A 24210-nucleotide genomic window follows, 5' to 3' on the forward strand; every position below is an offset into this window, starting at 1 on the left:
AGTAACAGATTTGATACAGACTTGGCTCTATTCCACTCCATCTTCAGCATGATACTCTCAAGAATCATCTATGAGGACAAGCTGTAAGAGTTGGGACTGGTCAGCCTGGAGAAAAGAAGGCTCCTGGGAGACCTTAGAGCAGCCTTCCAGCACCTGAAGGGGGCTTACAAAAGAGCCAGGAAGGGACTTTATACAAGGGCTTGCAGCAATAGGATGAAAGGGGAGAGCTCAAAGTTCCTTGAAGTGTTCAAGGCCAGATTGGATGAGGCCTTGAGCAACCTGGTCTAGTGGAAGGTGTCCCTGCCCATGGCAGGAGGGTTGGAACCAGATGATCTTTAACATCCTTTCCAATCTAAAGAATTCTATGAATCTATTAATTCATTTACAGTAACACTCATGCAGTACTGCAGTACTGCAATACGAACTCTTTCAAGAACTAGAAATTCCCATAGGAAATACATCTCAAAAGAGAACAAAGTTGTAAGAAAAACACAAGTGTCAGATTCATTCAGACCAAATTCGTAAGACAAGGCCCAAAGTGTTTGACTTGAAACTAAATTATTCCACAATCCAATGAATCACTTTTTAAAATCCTTCTTACTTTGATTCTTGATTTGTGTTTTCAATGTCTTCACTGTAATCACAGACACTTTTTTGTTTTTTAAATGACTATAGAAACTACAATGTAATATTCTATGGTTCTGACATCTGAACGCTCCACTTCAAAAAAAATTATTATTAAATTTGTTACATCTAATCATCTCATCTTTTATTGAATAGAAAATTAATACATTAATTGCTAACTTTCTGATGGTAGTATATGCATCAGGGCTATAGAGGAATTATCACAAGTTAAGACACAGGAATTTTAAAGAGTCCTTTTAAAATCTCTGCATCATCCACTACTTTAAGTACTCTTGAACTGAAGCCCAAGAACACCATGTTCAAGGTAGTCTGCAGCTCTAAAATGTAGAATACAGAATCAAGATCTTTGAAGGCAGTGAACAATAATTCCAGGTGCCTTTCAACGTGAAATTTTTGTTCAAATGATGAGTTTAACATTCTGGAAACAACATATTTCTAATGGAGCTCATCATGAGAATCTAAACTAAGGCACCTCAATTCATTAACTTTTAGAAGTTTTAGTCAAATGAAATTGAATAATTTTGTAAATCCCAACTGGAACCCAAGGCTCTTATTTATTACCCACAATTCTTACAACAGTTTCATTGTCCTTGACTGGTTCCTGATCATATATCACATTACATAACTGTGACTCTGAATTACTTCTCTAGTTTGTAAAAGAGCAAAAAACCTTTAGCTTTCAGTATCTGTATTCTGCTGATGAACATGCCAGCCTTACAAAATACTAGGCAACAGTGACTTCAAGGTGCAGCATCACATCAAGGTTAATGACTTAATAAATATCATAATATAATTAGATGGAACATATTATTACTCCCATTTTCAAAAAGGGGAAGAAGGAAGAACCAGGGAACTACAGGCCACTCAGTCTCACCTCTGTGCCTGGTAAGATCATGGAGCAGATTCTCCTGGAGGCACTACTGAGACAGAAGAATAGTGAAGAGGTGATTGGGTACAGTCAGCATGGGTTTACCAAGGGCAAATCCTGCCTGACAAACCTGGGGGCCTTCTATGACAAGGTCACAACATTAATAGATGAGGGGCGAGCAACTGATGTCATTGACCTGCACCTGAGCAAAGCCTTTGACGCTGTCCCACACCACATCCTGGTCTCCAAACTGGTGACACATGGGTTTGATGGGTGGACCACGAGATGGATAAGGAACTGGCTTGATGGCCACACCCAAAGAGTGGCTGTCAATGGCTCCATGTCCCAGTGGAGGCCAGTGACAAGCGGAGTCCCTCAGGGCTCAGTCCTGGGACCAGTCTTGCTCAACATCTTTGTTGGTGACATGGATAGTGGCATTGAGTGCACCCTCAGCAAGTTTGCTGATGACACCAAGCTGTGTGGTGCAGCAGACATGCTGGAGGGAAGGGATGCCATCCAGAGGGACCTTGACAGGCTGCAGAGGTGGGCACAAGCCAACCTCATGAGGTTCCACAAGACCAAGTGCAGGGTCCTGCATCTGGGTCGAGGCAATCCCAAGCACAAATACAGGCTGGGCAGTGACTGGCTAGAAAGCAGCCCTGAGGAGAGGGACTTGGGGGTGCTGGTGGATGAGAAGCTCAACATTGAGCTGTCAATGTGCACTTGCAGCCCAGAAAGCCAACCAGATCCTGGGCTGCATCAAGAGAAGCGTGGCCAGCAGGTCAAGGCAGGTGATTCTCCCCCTCTACTCAGCTCTGGTGAGACCCCACCTGGAGTACTGTGTCCAGTTCTGGAGCTCCTATTACAAGAGGGATATGGACATGCTGGAACATGTCCAGAGAAGGGCCACCAGGATGATCAGAGGGCTGGAGCACCTCTCCTATGAGGACAGATTGAAAGAGTTGGGACTGTTTAGTCTGGAGAAGAGAAAGCTCTGAGGTGACCTTATTGTGGCCTTTCAATATCTGAGGGGGGCCTACAAGAAAGCTGGGGAGGGACTTTTTAGGCTATCAGGTAGTGATAGGACTAGGGGTAATGGAATAAAGCTGGAAGTGGGGAGATTCAGGCTGGAAGTGAGGAAGAAGTTCTTCCCCATGAGAGTGGTGAGACCCTGGAATGGGTTGTCCAGGGAGGTGGTTGGGGCCCCATCCCTGGAGGTGTTTAAGGCCAGGCTGGATGAGGCTCTGGCCAGCCCGATCTAGTGTGAGGTGTCCCTGCCCATGGCAGGGGGGTTGGAACTAGATGATCCTTGTGGTCCCTTCCAACCCTGACTGATTCTATGATTCTATATGTAGCCTGAGGTTTTAATTTAAAAACACTATATTTATATTCTACTCCTACTATATATAATCATCTTCAATGTTACCTTTTTCTGTAGTTAAATTTTGTCTGAAATGACCAATGTCATGCTGTTTTCTAGACAGACCAGTTAAACTGAACAGAGCTCCTAAGAACTTATAAAAAAAAAGTCAACCTTTTCTTGTTTAGTGATGACTTCTGAACAATTTTATAAAAGGTAACATCAGAATGTTTGATAAAAGGTCTTGAAATGACACATTTTCTGTATTTTTTTCCTATTATAGTGTTAACATTACAATTAATGCAGAGGACAAGTTTTTGACAACTACATAGCCTTAACAAGAATTACAATGATGACAGAACTATTATAGTTCTCACACACTGCAAGTTGTCTGCCCTTCTTATTAAAAAAAAACAGCTAGGTACTTCTAGCAAATTATAAGTAGTTTCACAACACGTAAGTCAAACTCCTTCCTCTAGAGGTTACACAGATCTCAGTCGAGAGGTATGTAAAATATCCACAATTCTATGTCCTCCCATTAGAAGACAGGTTTCCTCAATAGTACAGAAAGTGAGGACATCAGCTGGACTCAGCTGAATGCGAGTGATCGATATACCTATAGACTCAAACACAAGGAGGGGAAAAGCTGAAACTTACTCTGACCTAAGAGTTGTAGTTGCTCAATATTAATGGGCAGGGAAAGGCACATTTTTAAACAATGACTAGTAACATTGAGTAGTCAGCTGCTATGCTAAATTCTTGTGTGCCTCTGCAAATATCTTCAGTTTGGTGTCCTGTCTTCCTTGGAAACAAAAAAATTAATTTGCAACATTAATAAATCCTTACAATGGGCTAAACTGAAATTGCTATCCCCATTTCAAACAAATATTAGTAGGAACCAGTAATCAAAAGTGGAAAGCATCCATTCTGGTGATCTGTATTTTTCCACATCGTTCTGCAGAGATACTTTCTCTCTCCTGTACTAAAGTGACATTTGCCATTATTTGATTATACTAAATATGACTCTACTTAGAACATAAACAAACAATGTCACTTTTCTCCCTAGGGATGGCCCTAATGATAAAACAGGCATCCTTCACTGTAAGCCTGGACTTCTACATCCAAGCTCCAGAATGAACACAAAGACTCCGAGTCAACGAAGCTTTAGATGAGTGCTTAATTCCAGAACCGCCAGTTACCCCTCAATGATTTCAAGTAAATTTAATCCCATGCTTGAAAATAAATGTCCCTGTGCAGTATCTTACAAGAAGCTGTAACTTAACATCCAGGCTTCTATATCACATTCAACAATAGCACCGAACAGGAGAATTTGAGCCTATCAAAATACAAACTCTGTAGTGCGTTGTATCTGCCTTCTTTCCTGCAGCCTAGATTGCCTCATTCTTAAAAGGTGCAGGAAATCCAAATATGGAATAGCCTCAGCCATTTCACTAACATTCCCCACACTGAACACTTAAAACTAACAGAGGTTTTTGTCTTATTTCCAAAGGGAACACAGAGGGAGTAAGCCAAAGCAGAGTCAGCCTTTCAACATAAAGACAAATGCTTTAAGAAACAGCAGGGAATATTAGCAAGGAGAAATACAAGAGTTGCTAGGATATCCTCTTCCTTTTTTGTTTGTTTGCCTGCTTCTTGTTACAGTGCAGCAACATAATATTCAGTGTGTCAAGAAAATATGGTCTACTTGTGCAGTTCCCCTTAATATTATGATTTCCTATTTCCCTATTGTAAAAGCATTCAGGTTCATATTGGGATTTCAGTACATATTTATGTCCACTACTGTTCCCAGTTCAGTAGTCAGTTTTTCTTGAACACCTTAGCAAATGCTAGTCCCTGCTGCGCTCTTCTTGTACTACTAGTATTATGATGATGGGGTTTGTATCCAAATACTGTCCCCCACAGCAGATGATTCAAAACATCCTACTTGTCTCATTTAGGGTCCTACATATCAGATTACAACGCTGCAAAAACACAGGAAAGGGTCTGAATAAGCAGCTCAGGATCCCAGCAACTTCCTGCATCACCAAGTCAAAAACTCTACTGCCCCAAGTAAAACTCATCATAAAACAACCAAGCTGCTCATTAAGTACAAGCAAGTCTCTGCCTCCACCACTTCCCCCTGCAAGTTTGTGGCACAGCTTCTTTCTCTTTGTCCAATTGTCTGTTTAATTTCCAGCTAGTTTATAACAATTTATTCTTAAACCACCATGAGAGAGAGGAGTCCATCTTTTTTTTTTCATTTGTTGCTCTGCCTTCATGCATCACAGAATAGGACTTATATTTTAGGGGGGGTAGGCGAAAACTGGAGTGACAGATGCTCTATAAAGAAATAAAACGTTGTTACCTTTTTCATTTTCTTTCAGTAGGATTCAGGTGGATTATCTCCACCACAAAAGGATGAGTATTTTAACCCTTTTTTATTAAATTATGTCTTCGCTTCCACTTACAACATGTATCAATACATCAATGAGTTTATGAATCTCATTTATATAAATTGTTGAAAGTTTAAGTAAATTAAAAAAAAGCATCCTCTGATTATAAACTGACATTATTTGCATATTTTCTTTAAGTAGTTATGAAATATGCAGTGATACAGTACTGGAATACATGTTTGGTTTATACACTGGAAAATTTTGCATTATTTTAGTAGCAGCAACATACTCCTCTAATTTTCAGATTTTCTTAATGCATTATTTGATACAGACGATGTACAAATAATTTTTTTAAATTACAAAATACCTTTTACAATCAGAAAGCAGTATTTCATCCATAAACACACATTCTGCCCATACAAATAATGCTTAATGCTATCAAAGGTCTCAAAGGAAATATGACTATGTATCGTGTTGCCAATTAATAAGAATACCCCAAATATGTGATTTCAAGTGCTTAATTCATACATCTAAATTAATTTTTATTATTTTTTTCTTAACAATCTTAGTAAAAATAATCTTCACACAGCATTGTACTGCAGCAGCATGATGTCAAGTTATAAATGTTATGAAATGTCATGCTTACAGTATTAGTGGGGATGCACTATGCTGTTTTGATATCCCTCAAAAAGCACCGAATCACACCGTGAAAGCAAGCAATGTATAGCTGATCTAACTCCAACTGAAGACATAAAGTAAGAGTTGAATCGGGTCCTTTTGGACCTACTTTTAAAGTATGCAAATATAGGTAACTTCACATACCAGCATTTCCAAGGAGAAACAGAAAATGTGGCTGTTTTCATTATATTACCCTTAATTAAATGTCTTAAAAGAAGTAGCACACCATTTATACACTGCTGCACACAGACAGAAGTGGCATTTGGGGGAGAATTAAATAGGTATAGCACACTTCATGTAACTTACATAACCAACATCAACCCATTGAATACATTATAAAACCTACAATAAAATGTATTACAATTTATTTGTATGTCAACATATTTTTGTCTAAGACTACATTTGATTTTTTTTTTTACATTACAGTTAGGATGAAGAGATTTGCCAGACTGTGTTCTGAATGGTAAGATTTGGAACTAATGACAGAAAGCTTACTAGTTCCACATGATATTCCTTCAAGCAATGTATTTCCTTGCCACTGTCTAAGCCAGTTGAAAACATGGGAAAATGTTAAAAAACGCAGCCTACAATTCATGTAAGGCCTAATTTTGTTACAACTGCTGACATTAAAATATCCCTATTCATGAACTACCTATTTTTAAATAAAATGACCTATCATGCCTTCTGTGACACTTGACTTTTACTCAGCAGGAACATCTAGGTACAGTGAAAGAAAATTGTGTGACCATTACCAACTAAGCATTATTCCCAATCTTTTATAGATATGAAATTTTCAGTATATAAATTTGTTCTTGATATATTCCTCCCAGAAAAATGTTAATTTACAGGTCTGCAGATTTTCTCCTTATAATTTGTCCCAATGACAATACACTGCTTCAATCAAGCTAACCGTGGGCTCATACGAGTCCATGAATGACTGGGTATTGCAGTGCCATATGCTTGTCAGTGCCCTACTCACCCACATTACACCATTATACTTTAATACATTTTTCATAACATATTGTTGATTCATCCAGAAAAATCAGTTCAGCACACATCACCCAGCACAACAACACTGAAAATAAGTCAGGGGAAAAGCAGGCTTCAAATAAAAATTATCATATATGAATAGTGCTACCTCCATCCCTCACTAAGCTATCAGACTTGTATCGCTCTTTTCCGTTTTTCCAATACACCTGTCAGCAGAAGCAGGGTGGAGGAATTCAGAGGCCAGCTTTCTGCACAAATCGGGGCGGGGAAGAGAATGCGCTACAGTCGGAGGCAATATTTGGCCTCCGCAAGCGGCAGACGCTGTTTGAGCTACTTTCTTGCCCTTTTATGAAGCTGCCATTGCCGTGCGTCCGACTGTGGGTCTCCCTGACAGCGTACGGTAGCACCCGTGAGTCGTTAGGAGTGGGAACCATGCCGCCAGCCACGGAGAGAGCCGAGCCCAGAGTGTCCTCCGGCGGGCCCCAGGGCTGGCGAGCGGGCGCGGCGCGGACAGCTCCTCCGGCAGCACCGCACCGCCGCCGCCTCCCGGCGCTTTCCACAAGACTGGCGGTGAATCGCCGGGAACTTTCCGCCCCAGAGATGCCCGCCGGGAGCCGCAGGCCTGCTCTCGCTCGGCGCCCGGACCGGTTCGGCACCCCTCAGGCGGCCCTCACGTCCGAGGGGACACCCCCCACGCCCGCCCGTCCCGCCGCGGCCCGCGCCTGGCCAGGCAGAGCACCCCCAGCCCGGCTCGACCCGACCCGGCCCGGCCGCAGTGCCGCCAGCCCCGTTTGTGCCTACTCACCACAGCTTCCTCTTTAAGGGCATCAGACTGCCCCTGTTGGAGGCGGTCACCCCTATGGCCATCTGCAAGACAGTCAGGTATTTCTGATACTTCATTTTGCCGTCGCCCCCCCTGTCCCTGCCTCGTCCCCGCCGCCGCCACCGACAGAGTCTCTCCAGCCGCTGCATGCAATCATCAAATTTTTATTTCCAGGCATCTGCCGTCCCTGCGTCGCGCTTCTTCCCCTCCTCCTCCTGCCGCGCTCCCTCTCTCTGCCCCCCCCGGCTCACGCTCTCCTCCTCCTCCTGCCGCACTCCCTCTATCTCTGCCCCCAGCTGACGCTCTCCTCCTCCACCTCCCGCCGCGCTCCCGCTATCCCTGCTCCAGCTGACGCTCTCCTCCGCCTCCCACCGCGCTCCCGCGCTCTGCCCTCCCCTGGGCCCATGCTCCTCTCCTCCTCCTCCCGCTGTCGCACTCCCTTTTTCTCAGCCCTCTACACCTCGCGCTCAACCCCCCTACTCGCTACTGCGCCTTCCCTCTCCCCCGCCGTGCCTTCAACTTGCTGCGGGGCTGCCCCTCCTCCGCCCCTTGCCGCGCTGTCCGCACCTGCGCCCGCTGCCTCCTCCTCACCTGGGCTGTCTTTCTCCTGGCTGCCGCCTCCTGCCCTCGCTAGGCCCTCTGTGGGGCTTCGGCCGCCCTCTCTGCCCCCTCGCCCCACAGGCCGGGCCGCCGGTGGGGCCGCTCCTCCCATTTCCCCCTGGGTAAACGGGCTTTCCTAGTCATTCCTGCCCGCTACCGGGGCGCCCCCGCCTTGCTCCCCAGCCCAGTTACCTGGGGTATCCCGCCCCCGCCCATGTGGCGTAGCTGCTGCTCTGCCCTCCCGCCATCAGAGGGGCGCCATGTCGCAGCCCGGCTGCCGCGCAGAGGTACCCTCTCCCCGCTGTTTCGCTATCCTCCCCGCTAATCCCATTAGTGCCTAGAATAGCCCCATGATATTTTAATCGTCTCCCCCAAGCCCCACCATCGCCAATGTCGGTTGTGGGTTAGCGGTAACCGACCAGCGGAGGCAAACGCCTCCCCGCCTGACGAGGAGGCCCTGTGGAGGCGATGAGGGCGAAGGGGAGGGTCAGTTAAGGTGAGGGTGAGTTGAGGGTAAAGGTGAAGGTGAGGGTGAGATGGGATGCGGAGGCGGGAGGGCGGGCCGGCGGGACAGCACTGCTGCACAACCAGCGCTTCCCGCCAAGCCTCTCTAAGGAAAGGCTGTTGGAGGGCAGCTCCCGCGGCGGCACCCCCTCCTCAGACATGAGGGGTGCCCACCTACTTCAGCAAAAACAGCTGAATGCGTAACTGTGGCCTGAGATGTGACACAGTTACCATTGAAACGTCAGTCTGCCTTGTGCCTTCCTCAAGCTCTGTCCAGAGGTACAGAAGACAGTGGTGTTTGGCAAGTGCTTTTGGAACTTACTATAAAACATGGTACAATACAATCAGAGACCCTCCTCAGCAGACATTCCTGAAGGGAATGCTGACACGTTGATCAAGAGCAGTGGGAAATACTTTGGCTAGAGATACCTTTTTTAAGAACGTAGATATTTTGATGAATGCAGATATGAACAATTCCATGCCAAAGTGACAACTTTTCGTTAAGATACTACAATATAAATAGTATGAATTGTAACGCATTCCCAGAATTAAGGTCCTAAAGTGGCACTGTCAGACAGGAAGAATAATGTGAACAGTATTGTTGCTTTGTGGTGCATAGGTGAGCATTTCAGTGATTATTTTTCTTCTTTTTTGTGTGTGTAATATGCACCTCAAGAATGTAGTAGGCTGCATTCTGCCTAGGCCTGTCATTCACAGGAAGCAGAGAATATACATATATTACTTACAAGACCAAAGACTTTAAGTAGAAGCACAGTAGTTGTATTACTGTAGTTAATGAGATGGATTTTTTTTTTTTTGCATTTGCAGCCAAGAACTCTGAATGTGTACAAGTGTCCTGAAATTCTGTCTCATGAATTATTTTAAAAATTCAGATGGATACTCAATGTCCAGTATAAGTTTGCCCTCAAGATACTGTTAATGAGTTCTTTGGTTTTGGGAAATCGAGTATTAAAAGCAATGAGGGGTGGCTAACTTGAAATTATTACAAAGGTGAGGGAGGAGGAATTAAACAATGCTAGTAGTATAGTAACTGAAAAGTCTATTATCTTCTGTAGACAACATCAAAACAGTTTGACAATATGTACAGATCTTACTTTGCCTTAAAAGCAAAAACTGTTGAACCAATACATTGCTTTCTCCTTATTTGTATCTTGTCATCACAGGTGTCTAAAAACCCTCTTGTTGCCCATGCATGTTATAAGCAAGTGTGGGCTGATTTTTATTCTCACCATCATTAGTAGAGTGCTAGATATATTGCAGTTGACATACTCATTTACACTTGTGTAATCCTATTAAGAAAATCATTTACATCTTGAAATGGTAGGAAATGCTGGCTAAAAGAATGATGTGACTGTATTAGTCTGAATGTCACATTTCACTTTGAATGTTACATCTGTCAATTAGAAAAATAGATGTTATTCTTACATAGAAATTCTGAAAAGAAAAATCTGATCTTGATCTGGTTGTAGTGATAGACATTTCATAGATAAAACAATCTGAGAATACAGGGAAAGCAAAGTTTATTTTAAAAACTGATGAAGCAGGAAGAAGCTAAGCTAAGGCCAAAATTTATGCAGTAGATATCCCTGCAAGAGAAGCAGTCTGATCCTATTTGGTGTTCTCAGTGCAAACTCATTCTGTCTTACAGGATAGATTCTCCTTCTCTACAGAAAACTGAAAGATTATTAGATTTTTTTTTTAACCTAGTGTACGTTTTAAAAAACAGTTTAATTACTGTTAGATTACTTTGGGTTTATCTAGTTGTTTCATAGGTTTTTTTTCAGTACAAAACCAAGCAAAACCATAGTAATTCCTTATGTTTTTTTGCCTAGGCAACTTAACTGTAGACTTTACCTCAGAACAAGCTCTGTGATCTATCTGTTTATAGTCTGTGATGCCCCTGCGTCTTCCAAAGCCTGTCCCCAGGATGACCTTCCAATGTCTCAGAAGAACAGACTGCTCTTTCATGCTGTAACAAGTTACAATATTATGTGTGACTTCTGCACTTGAACAGACATGTGGTTGGCACAAACTTGACGTATGTTTATCTGTACTAGAACAATGATGTACCTAGAAGATAGATGGAGGCACTCTGAGAAAGTGGACTTGAATTCAGTGCATGTTATTTAATCTTGGCCCTTTCCTTGATGTTTCTAAGTGGAATGCTGGCAATGGGGTGCAACTTAGAGGATGTCTCTAAGGCAGTTGTACTTTGGAGCTCCGATGAGCAGCTAAGAATAAGGGAGTGTAGTTATGATGTAAAGCTATTTTCATCCTAAGTTGTGCCTCTTACTTTTTCATTGATATTGTTAGAATATATATGAGATTCCAGGCAATGCAAAGCAAGATTTTACAACATTATCTACTTCTGCTGATTTTTAGATTTGATTTCAGTAAGCCTATCACTAGCACAGGGATTTTTGAACCTTATATTGCTTTCCTTTATCATTGGCCCGTCATACATTCCTGTAATGCCAGTTGTCACTAGGTGCCATCTTTTACAGACTCTCACCCATGTCACTCAGAACTGACTGATCTCACAGGAGGAGGAGAAATTTCGGTCTGACTAAGACTTTTTAGAAACATTACAGGAATGCACTTCAGAAAGTCTTGGCTATGTTTAAGTTCGTTCAGATAATGTAGTTTTTTGCAATCACGAAAGCTTATTTTGTTAGGCAAGGCTGTATAAGCTATAGTGTCTGACAAAAAGAAAAAATAGTCTTACCAGAATAAATGGTATAGTACTGTAGTGGCTGCATCAGCAACTTTTTGAGGGTAGATTAAGCTTTAATGACATTTTTAAGTTGTCACAATTGTATTAGAACTAAGGCAAACACTAAACTTGTTGCTGTTTTTATGGCATAATGATAGCATGCTTTATTTGTGTTTTAGAATAGTCTTATTTTTAGCTTTACTCTGCATATAAAAGAGGCTTTTCATTCAGTACTCCATGCTGTCCTGCTGTGTATGCTGAAGAATTAACATTTTGTTAATTCCTAGGATATACCTGTTCCCCTTGCTGAGTTTTACTCCAGTGATTGGAGATGGTCAGGTGGCCAAGAAGGCCAACAGCATCCTGGCCTGTATCAGGAATAGTATAGCCAGGAGTAGGGAAGTGACCATGCCCCCATCCTCAGCACTTGTCAGGCTGCACCTTGAATACTGGGTTCATTTTTGGGCCTCTCACTACAAGAAGGACACTGAGTTCCTGCAGTGTGTCCAGAGAAGGGCAATGAAGCTGGTGAAGGGTTTGGAGAACAAGTCTTATGAGGAACAACTGAGGGAACTGGGGTTGCTTAGCCTGCAGAAGAGGAGGCTGAGAGGAGATATCGTTGCTCTCTAAAACTGCTTAAAAGCAGGTCAGTCTCTTCTCTTTAGTATCAAGTGATAGAATGAGAGGAAATGGCCTCAGGTTGCACCAGAGTTTCTTCACTGAACAGTGGACAGGAATTGCAGCAGGTTGCCCAGGGAGGTGGTGGGGTCTTTGTTACTGGAGGTGTTTAAAAATGTGTAGAGATGGCACTTTGGGATATGGCTATAGTGGTGTTTTGTCAATGGTTAGACTCTGTGATCTTAGAGGTGTTTTCCAACTGAAACAATTCTATGATTCTGTGGTTGGCAATAAAATCCTGATACACGTGTCATATTCTATGCTTCTGTGGTATTTAATATAATTTGAGAACTTTTTTAGTACACAGTTCAGTTGGTAAAGTGGCAACATTACAGAGTCTGATACAACCCTGACATTAAAACATGACATTAGCTGACTGATCTCCATCTTTAATTTAATCTAAATTTTCTTGTTTACTAAAAAAGATTCTTTTTCTGCAGCACTTGTTAATAATATTTTATTATATTAATTTGTACCATCAATTATAATCATAATATTAATAAAGATTTATGTTAACTAAGAGCATTAATGCAGATCCTTCAGGCAAGAAAGCTACAGAAACAGACTTTTTTGCCATTTCAGTCTGTCGTGTAAGAGCTTCATACATCTCCCATTTTCTTTCCATAAAGGAAAAGAAAGGAATCATACCTGTCAGTGTCAAGCTTTCATTAGAATCTACAGCTAGGTCAGATGCAGTGATTCCAGGGGTTATTTTCTCTGTCCTCAAAAGAAAAACAAGTGTGTGCTTTGTGTGTTTTCTATCTATGCATCTACAATACAAAATTCTGTAGCTTTGTCTGAGGTGTGAGGGCTTTTCTATTCCCACATGAATGTATATATTGTAAATAACATACTTTTCTGATCAGTTACTGTTTCTTCCATAAGCTCCATGTTATGTGAAGATACATAGATGCATACATCATCAGGAAGGAAAAAACAAAACCAAACCAACCAACCAAACCCACTCAGGAACTGTCCTTTCACACTTTACTGCACAATTGACAGTCTACAAAAGGACAAGTTTTCACATTCTTTTGAAGTGTCCTCATAAAAAGCTAGCTCAATTGTTGGCAAAAATCTATGGGTCTAACCAGTTAGAGTAATAAACTGACAGTCATTTATAACTAACTTGCATTTTCTAAAACATGTCATTAATGCAGTTGTCAAAGAGGCAAATAATTTTGCTTTGGAAGGAGGGAATATTCACCATGTTCTCTCAGAACAAGAATATCTTCACAGAATAAATAACTTTTATTTAACTATGGATTATGAAGAAATGGTTTGCTGTACTAAGCAATTGCCATACTTAAAAGAACTTCCTAGCAGTATCCCAGTTTCACTGCATTCAGGGCTATTTAGGCTTCCTGGACAACTAGTGCTATTCTACCGGGTCTGATGTCGACCTGCTTTATGCTATTACTGCAAACATAAGAATACTATTGAAGAATTCAGGCTAAAACAAAGTGTACTTGTCCTGCTATTATCCAATACTTTTATATTTACTCATGTCTTGCAAACTTCTAACATTTTACTCTTAAAGTAAAAGAAGAAAAATTATCCAAATACCACATTAATCCTGACAAGCATGACCCTTTCATAAAATAAAATAAGCTTAATGTAGAAAAAAAATAAGCATATGCATGAATACCATTACTGTACTCTCTGATACAGTTTATTCATGTAGAAAACTACTAGAGGGAAGAAAGCACCAGGTATGTAATTTCAATGTGAGATGCAAAAGAAAAAGAAGCTTAAGTAACATCACTTCCCAGAAAAGATTCTAAGAAATAGATTGCTATCTGAAACACATCACAATCTCAGTATACAAAGATCAAATTAATTAGTCTTGGTAACCTGGTATTGTTAGAACTGTGTGAGTATGTAACTGAGGTGAGGTGTGACCAGACCTTGCTATCATTCTGGGATGTAGAGTCACTAGTAGCTTTCATTTTCAGATGTTATGCCTGATGTTGAAGCCTCCAAGCACAATATTTAAAAGAGAAGGCAAGATTGTGAAAAGCAGGAGATAATCGTTCCTTGAAGCAAGGGTGTGGAATTCTCAAAAACTAACATTTAGGATATTGGAGGCTGAGGAAAAAAAGTATATCTGAACTGCTGTGGCAGATGTTTTACTGAACCATTGTGAAAAATTGGGAATGAGAACCAACTCATAAGATGGTACTCAATTGTCTATAAAGACTACTTCCTTATATCTCTACATTATTTTTTTACTTGAATAATGAGTTCTGTACAGCATGGTAGCTGTACACATCAGGATAAATAGATCAAAGTGAGAGAGAGTATTACTAAAATTTAAGTGGCATCTCCTGCCAAAATTTGTATGCCTGCCTCATTTTATAAATTAGTAGTAATTCAGACCCTCATTTAGCTTCATTAATATATTTTCTTAAATGGTGATAGGGATGTTTCCACATCCATGACTTATACAGCCTGAAGGGTATCTGGAGGTTTCATGAATGTATTGATATTGTTCCAAATCCAAGATGAAGACTGCTTTACATGTCTAGTTTTATATTTGCACACTTACTAGAAATACGAAAACCATTTTTCAGTTTCAGGAAGGAAGCTATTCTTATTACAACACATATGACTGGCAGTTGTATACTATTTTAATCAGATTACCAGTATAATGAAAATTAATTTAATAGGATTTACTATAATTAGATGCAAGTATACAGTAATCTGCTATGAAAAGAACACAAAAAATATTAGTGGAGCTCATTACAGGAATATTGTTTATGCTAATTATTAAATTTTTTATCATACTAAGCCTGATTTGAATTCTTCTTTTTTTGACACAACTTTAATCAAGCAATTCAAGCCAGAAGGGCTTGTAATAGTCAAGTATTCCTCTTCTGTGAGACAAAGAGAAGTGAAACTAAATACAAACAGAAAAAATCAAAAGGACTACAAGCCACTCATTTCATTGTCCTGTCTGAATAGAAGACAAAATTAAAACAAAAAGTATAAATGATAAAATAATGATAAACAAGACTTCTAAAATGTGGATGAATAAATCAAATTTGAGTTTATGGTTTTAAGCATACAGTTACTCAATATTTATCAGTAGTAATATATATTAAATGTTCCTGTAATTCCAGTGCAGTAAAACCTAAATCAAGTTTTGGTGCAGATTACAGATCTGTTTCCCAAGTGATTATACTGATATTATATACCTGTGTTTTGTAACAACCTGATAGATCATAAGACTTAAGATACATGCAGTAAGCCTAACAGGTGAAAAAAAATCAAATGCTAACAGAAAATGATAGCTAAATCTCTGATGCTAAAGCTAAAGCAAAAGCTCTGATGCTGAAGGGAATTACTTTGGTGAGTATCTGGGATTACACCGGGTGAAAGAATTGGCTTGAACACAACAGGTTGAAGGATTGGTTCCTACAATGTCGCTTTTGCTTGTATCAGTAGTTAGCTCAATCCATGCCCTAGTGACATGGTATCCTACCCTATTGGAGACATTTGATTAGATCCAAATTAGGGTGGTGGGTTACAGTTTGCAGCTACAAAATTCTCACAAATTCAATCTGAGTGTTTTCAACAGCAAAAGCTCTTCATGCTGTTAAGAACCTGCAAGATCCAGTCTTTTAGTCACTTTTTAAGAGAACAGCAAAGGTAGCATTTGTAACATTCCAGGGAGCTAAAGCCCTCCCATTAAGTGTGTGTGTGTGTGTGTGTATACACATATATACATATAGATTTCAGACAATGTGTCTTATGTCTGAGTTGGTATCCCAAATTCTTGTTCAACTTTGAAAATATTGGTCCAATTAATACAAAATATTGTTAATAAAACAGTATGAGAAAACTTTTAAATATGTCAAATAATCAACAACTGGACCACATTCTTTCAGGAATATGGATATAAAGCATGTAAAACATTCTTTGGTTGCTTTGAAGACCATCTAATACAAAATGCAGAACAGATCTGTTCATTCCAGATTCAAGTATTTTGGCTATCTCACATGCATTTTTTTACTTCACTGACTACATAAGGGATTTACAGTCCCTTTCATAACTAGTGTCAAAACTTTTCCAGACTCCAATAGGTTATTTATAAATGATAAAAACTCATGTGCAGATCAACAATCTTGCTACAAACCAAATTTTTATAACAAATAAGCAATTTTGTGTCCTCTGCTTGAGACGACACAATCAATTCTAGCTTATCTTCTACACTGCAGTTATTGCTACTTTTGGCGTAGATGATCTGGCTCCAGATTTGCTGTGAGTAGACCAATGGGTTTTTTTAATTGCCTCAGTATAAAAATAAAACTGCCTTTATGGCATTCCTGATGTTACACTATCAAATTGCATAAGGCCTTACATCCTGGAGAAAATACATGCACAGCAAAGGGAAAAAGGGGAAAATTAAACAACTTACTTTTCTTCCCTTAACACAGTGCACAAAATTTTGGGTTTGAGTTTTAGGTGTGGAGTGTTTTGGTTAGTTGATTTTAAGCAGAAGAATAAGGTAAATAATTCACTAGGAAGATTTTGTCTGGTAAAAGAAATAGACTTGCATCACACTTTGCTCATGTGACAGTTTATATAACATTTTTCTGATTAGTTCCACTTCTCTTGGTTGTGTTTAGACATTAAGATAACAGAAATATGTACAAAATGATAGTACAAGATTTTATTCATCTAACTTGGTCATCATATTAGTACTCTCTAATACTGAAATATTTCTACTATCTAATATGTTCCAAAAATGAATCAGCAAAAGATATTAAATAAAATTATATTTTAATACACCCTCTGCCCTTGTCCTTTGCTTGCCCTTTACTATTTTTTTAACATTTTTGCAAAGAAAAAGCAAGACCCTGTTAGGGTCATGTGTACTCAGATCATATAAAATAACAAAGCCGCACTGAAGTCTTCATTTTATACTATGCCTAGGTCTGGTTGAACAGTTTAGTCTATCCATTTTGGTGAGTTTTGGAAATAGTATTTCTACTGAATGTTTTCCTGGAGCTGTCCTGGATAGTAACTGTCCTGAGATCAGTCATGTTGTGATCTGCACTGCTACAATACCAGCTTGTACTACCCTAACAGTTACAGTGTAATTACTCCTCTCAGTATAATCTACAACTTTTCTTTTTTTCTCATTACACATTATCAGGTTTCAGAGCTCCCTTGCTCTCTTGCCAACCAAGCAATTTACCTACCATCTGCATGTGAAGAGCACCCAAGCAGTTATGAAACTGTCTGGTTCTTACTCAGCACTGTGTATTTTTGGGAAGTATTCACTGGCTCTCCAGTCTTTGGAGGAACAAGAGAGGATGCAATAAAAATTGAAAGAAAGCTCTGGGGTTTATTATTTCAGTTTTAGTTAAAGAATCCTAATTTTTGATTCTGTGAAAGTTTCTCAATAATGTACAAAGGACAAATTTAGAAAATTAACAGAGAGGCATCAATAGACATCTCTCCTGGCATCCTAAACATCTGCAAAACTGTTCAATTTATTGCAGTAGTACAGACTCTTCTTCACAACCATCTGCACCACTACTGAGATTTGAACACCAGAACACACAAAAAAAGACCATTACTTAATGGATAATGAGGAAGGGCACTCTCAAATCCATTGCACTCATCTTTAAGCCAACTAACAGTTGCTAGAGTATTGGTCTTGCTCCCAAGTGAAAGACAGAAATGCTACAGCTCTGTGCATTACTCTGATTCCTCACACAAATCTAGTGTGATATTCCTTCTCTAAAACTGTACTTGGACCTTAGTGACAAGCAAATAGAATGAATAAAGCAGTGACTAAATACCAGAACAGATAAATAGCAGTGAATAATCAAATTGAAATAATGAACTCAAGTTTCATATCTGTTCATGTAGCCAAAAGTGATGATGTTTCACTTATTGTCAGTGACCTGGCAGTGGCTGGAGATACCCTTTTGCACTGCTGGCAGTTTGAAAGCATACTGGAATACAATGACACTACAAGAAAGCACGTGGATCTCTATAGAAGACAGAAGACATAATGTTGGTAGGAACAAAGCAAAAATATCAACACTTGCAAGTAGTCACTGCAAAACACATTTAGTCGGGTGATCTGTGCACATCATTGTGACAGCAGCAATAAATCACAAGCTCTGCAACTGTTTAGAGGGAAGGTTTCCTGTGAACCTAAAGCCAAAGATTATGATGGGTCACATTGTATTGGATTCACTCCTTTCAATAGGTAAGTTTCCAGTTATCTAATTATGCAAAGAACATATATACATACCATCTGTCTTGGGGGTTTATGAAATGCTGTTATTCTGGTATCTACACTGTGAATAGAACAGAAATATTTTCTCCTCTTGCCTTCCTGTATATTCATGTGAACATCTCTCTTAAGTAATCTATGTTTTTAAATTCTATCTTCTGCTGCAACTTCTGAAAGCATCTCTGCCTTACCACTGTGCTGCTTTATCTGAATATGTGATGTACTAAATACCTTCAGTTCCCACTGATTGTGTAATTTTTGACAACACAGTGCACAGTGCTGTTCTACCAGCGTAAATCTTTCAACTGCTTTACACAGCTTCAGTCCCAGCAATTCCCAAAGGATAGGACACACACTAAGAAAAATCACCCATCATAGCAGTGGGATAGAGTTGTCCAGTAGCAAGGAAGAAAAGTTCTGTATAAGCATCCTGATGCTATTCTGGTTGCAAGGAATTTTATTCTTTTGATGGATTTAAAATCAGGATGGTGCCAATGTAATTTCTCAGTTACTTTTCATCCTACTTGATGCAGATAACTGACATCTCTTGACAAATCTAATGCTCCAGAAGCTCAGCTTCTCTCTGGTGACTTATATTACAAATACAACCAAATTCAAGGTCATAGCTAAGAATCTGAGTGAATATGATTAAATTAAATATAATGCATAGAATCTCATTCCTATTTCTGTCATCTTCAAATTTATACAAGCCTCTCTGAGGCAGTGTAATGGTAACACCAACCTTGAAACTGATGAATTTCCAGAGGAAATTGGCTATAAGAGTAATCTGAAGGTTGAATTTTAATTTTAATTTTCTTTGCCATAGGTCTTTTACAGTACAAAGAATTTCAATCTGAGAGACACTGCTTTTCTCTTTACAAATGCATTGTCATACAACTGTACAAATAATGCTTATTTGTTAACACACCTAGCATGCCCCAATAACAATTATTTCGACTCTGGTATAGAACATTATTTTTAAATTATTCCCTTTTTCCTAACATACAGTACATGCTCTCATCACCTTTTGTCTCAGTCTGTGTTTCTCTGAATCTCATTAGCATGCTTTATACTAGCAACCAGCTATTTGTCCATTGAACTCAATTGGCTTTCACTAGATGGAACAAGAAGGGAATATTTTTTCCTATTATATGTCAAGACACCTCAAACATGCATTCTTGTCCTTCACATATTTTCTAGCTAAAGAAATGACCTATACATAAGCTCTTAGACTCCATCGTAGCTTCTTCGCTTCTTCTGCAGGCCCAACATTGAAACATCTTAAGACATTTTCAGATAATTTATTGCTAGGTTTTGATGTACTGTTTTTTTTTTTTTTATGTTTCCCCCTCCAATATCAAAAGCTAATTTTATTTTGCAGTCTGCTGTCTTCCATTTGTTCAGCAGCAGCAACTGAAGTTATTCATAAATTGTGCTGTGCATCTGACATATAGCCAAGCACTGGAAGAAGCAAACTCATCCCTCCCCAAATACTGTTCCTTCATTCTATAACTTCATTGTATTTACCAGACACTGCTAGTTACTGTGGTAATTATTTTTATGTACCCTTGTCAACATAAAGAAAAGGAGTTCCATCAACTGGCTTGCACATACCAATTTTCTGTAATCTTATGAGTAATTGATCTCTCTTTATATGAACAAGGTTTACAGATGTTTCATAAAGATATTGTTCATTTTTTTCACGTCTGTAAAAGAAATATGTGTCCTCTTACCTATGTTTCAGTAATAACTATCGGTAAAATTACAAGGAAATTCAAGTAAAGAATAGGAGAAAAAAAGGGATGAACAAACTCAGGAAATAGACAACTTTGAAATGGAATCTAAATTATCCTCTTTTGCCTCCCTGCTGCCTATTGCCTTTATTTTTCTGCATCTCTACTAGTAATGATGGCATATTTGCTTTTGTAAAGTAGAGGAAGCCAGTGGGCAAAAGTCATATGTAGAATATGTGTCAAAACGCTGCAGAGAGGGATAGATGTGATGTAATCTCATTTTCCTTTATCAGGCAACCATCACGTTCCTGTGCGCTGTGTGTAGCAGCAGATAGCACAATATGTAATATTCTCAGCTGTGTAACTGAGGAACACATCAAGCAAAAAGCAACTGCAACTAGTTCTAAAAGAGCTGCCTATATTTCTAATTAGCTGAATAGACAAGGGGCTATTTGCAGGCAGCACTTACCATTACTTTAGGGGAGGGTTGGAAGAAGGCAAGGGAAAGATCTAGCCATTCTTAAATATCCTATAGGATTTCTTACGTCTTCCATGGGTTGATTAAAATCATGTGTTACTGCTTGTTCCTTATCCTTTATCCCTTACAGAAGGCTCATACTGCAATAATTTGCAGCAAGATTTTATGTAAGCGTCCCCCTTACATGGGTTTTATGCAGAAGGGAAACATATGGTTCCAAAAGAGCATTAATACTCAGGTACAGCTGGTCTTTGAAGATTTTAAGTGATCCAGATAAAAAGAATGAGCAAATACTTCCCAAGGGAAACTGTGGCTATTCTTACACTGTTCTTTATCAGAAGTGTAACACTTATAGGGATATGTCTATGGAGACCCAAGAATAGAACAAGGATTGTATTGACAAGAGAAAAATATAAGCAAATAAGACAAATAAAACCTTTAGCCTAGCCAGCAATAGAGAACTTAATCAGTCTACCAGGGTGGCAGCAAACAAACGCAGGCAAACTGATTAATTCATCTATTGTTGCAACAATAATAACAATATTGTTAATGCAACCACCTAACATTTCTCCATGACAGCAATGTCTCTGTGCCAGGTTTTTATTATCTTGCAGCACTTGCACTCTTAAAATTCCTGTTACTTGGAGAGTTTACATTGATGGAATTTTATTTGCTGCATATAGAGAGCTATCAAAAAAATCTAGTGTCAGGTGAGAATCAACCCTATTTTCTGTTTAAAAGACACTTAATGGATTTAAAGACAAGTCACTTTTAAAGAAGGAAAGATCTCAGGTGCTTTGAGGAGCTGACCCTAAATCATGATGCTTAATCTTTATTGTTATCATATGGAACTATCACATGGCTTCAAATGTACTTAATCAGGTTTCACTATCACATTCACCAGAGTCCCAAAGAGCAGTGCCAGAAGCTGAGACTAGACACTGTCATTAACTGCTGTTGGGCAGGGTAAAATTCCCCAAGGTATCAGGAGAGACTAGACTGCCAAATGGATAGGGAATAAACTTGATATAGAGAATGTGAAATTCAGGACAAAAAGTTCATAACAGAAGGTCTAGGAAACCTGGAAAATTTATGAAGCTTCTATAGTTTTATGACTGCAAGAAGTAAATTAAAGGAGCAGGAGAAAGTCAGAAGGGAAGATGGATGAGAATTGCATAATCCAATCAGAGCTCTGAGAAGATGAGCCTCTTAAAGTCCCACTGAGATTGGTAGCAAGGCCAAAGCTTACTGTTAGGACAAACAAGAAAGCTAAAGCACAGAATCTGAAGTCATAGGCTGAGTCTGGATAAATGAAGGTTTATTTGGCAGGGTCACTCAAGGTAAAAGCCCACTTCAGAAATTATTCACTGTCCTATATCTGTGCAAGAACAATGAAAATGATGATACTAAAAAATAAACAAATAAACTTGAATTTTCTCTGAATTCTGGAGAAAGAATTTGCATGGCTAAGGTGATAATCTTGTCCTGGAGCTGACACTGGATAACATGTCCCTAACAAGAAGGATTAGAAGTACCATGACATAAGAAAGCCTAAGCTAATTTGCAAGCACAACAGCTGAAGAAAGGCTGTTCAACAGAACTTGGAATTAGAGCAAAAGGTTAAATTGCTTCAGATTCTTTCTGTCTGTGCTGATCTTGGTGCCAGATGTGAAGGTCTGGGTGAGATAACCATCTTTCCAAACCACCAAATCTTTCATAAGCCAGGATGTTTAGGAGGCAAGATCACAGATATTTTATGTAGGATTATAATAGGAAAGAGTTCCTTTTATTCTTCTCATGTAAGATTATTGCAAGGAAAAATATAACAAAAACAAAAAAGAGTGATATACAGGGTTGGGGTTTTTGTTTCTTAAGTAAAAAAAAAAAATACTGAGCACAAGTCAGAAATCTAAATTATGGTAATTATCTTAAAGTAAATAGTAGCTGCTTCACAGATTTTTAACAAATATGTCCAACGACTAAATACAGAAATATGCTCAGCTAAGTAATTTCTCAGGCCAAAAGAAATCAGGTATGGTAAACCTTAAGCTGCAGTCTTGTTCTACAAAATCTCCATAAGTATTTTATTATGTTACAAGTTATTAAGCATATTGATATATAAAAGTATGTATCTGCTCATAGAACATGCAGCACAATGAGATCCTAGCTACATAACAAATTAGTAACAGTTGGATGATTTGGAACCAGAAGGCCTAACATGCCAGTACAGGGCAAATTTCACTTGGTTTACAAAACAAGACTTCTTTACCTTAGGCAATAAAACAATGCCTCTAGATTGGATTTTGCAGAACCTGGGGCTGCCTTCTGAAACTGCATGATAACTTAGCATGACGAAGATGCCACAGGATCAGCAGAGAAATTCTACTGCCTAGAAAGATTCTGGCTTGAGAAATTCTGATTACTTGAAGAGCTGAAATATGAATAAAGGGATTAAGCTTGAGGTTACACAATTAAAAAAGGAAATCTATGCTTCTATGCTTTAGTACATTTTTATGAATATTTTGCTTTCTGTAAGAAAGAAACCTGTATTCTATCATCACATGGCTTTAGAAAGATTTCAGTTTATGTAGTGCCTAAGATTTTCTGCTTTTAAATTCTCTTTTGGCAGAGGGTTGTGGGGGTTCAGTGGAAAGACTCTAGGCTTTAATGTAATATTTCAAAAGATTTTCTCACTGGCTTTTGCTCTTTCCTTTTGACAGCCATCATTGCTGAGTAATGCCCAGGGTCATACTTTTGAAAAGCAAAGTCTTTCTTTGCAGAATTTCTGCAGGACCTGTGGCAGAAGGTCTAGACACTTATCCTTTTATAAGATACAGGTTGAATTCTGTAAGGGATGTGTCTGGCACAAGAATTAGATGCAGATCAGTAAAGATATATGGAAGGGAAAATCAGCAACCATGGATATTTTTAGGAATATATACACTACATTCATATGTACATAGTGTTTTGGAATATGAAGCAAGAAATGCATCAATGTAAGGTAATTGTTCCACCAGGAAACAAAGAGTGAGCTACTAGTCCAGGTCATTACTTGCTTGGACAAAAGTCCAGACTGAACCTAAATCTTTGCCGCAGACTACAGAGAGCTAAACGGAAGTCAAAATAGTTGACCCAAGGTGTCAAAGATAAATTTAGTTTGGATACAAAGTCCTGAAATGATGCCTAGATAGCAGTTATTTCTCTAAGAGAATTATTGCCAGAACAAAACTTACTTGGGAAAAAAAAAATCTCACATCTCTTGGCAGAACATCAGATATTTTAGTAAAATACCATCATTTTCTCCTGAAACAAATTTCTACCCTTCAGAAATATCAGTACAAAAAGTCACTAGCATTCAGCTCATATTTAGTGACAAAATTGGACCAATGTCTCTTATGTCTTAGCATAAATATGGCATTAAAGAATGATTGTCCAGTTCATTTATTGCCAAGTCCTGCTTCCAATGAATT

At 39.2% G+C, this 24210-nt stretch overlaps 1 protein-coding gene across 2 annotated transcripts in view; it reads right to left on the reverse strand.

Moving 5' to 3' along the window:
* TJP1 (tight junction protein 1) overlaps nt 1-7906 on the reverse strand; it is a 154389-nt gene extending 146483 nt beyond the window's left edge. For both annotated transcript variants that reach the window (XM_054388068.1, XM_054388067.1), the window contains exon 1: nt 7740-7906. In XM_054388068.1, coding sequence (XP_054244043.1) covers nt 7740-7906 — 167 coding nt within the window. The remainder of the gene's footprint in view (nt 1-7739) is intronic.
* Between the last annotated feature and the right edge of the window lie 16304 nt (nt 7907-24210).

Source organism: Indicator indicator, chromosome 16 (assembly GCF_027791375.1).
Source record: "Indicator indicator isolate 239-I01 chromosome 16, UM_Iind_1.1, whole genome shotgun sequence".
Lineage (NCBI taxonomy): Eukaryota > Metazoa > Chordata > Aves > Piciformes > Indicatoridae > Indicator > Indicator indicator.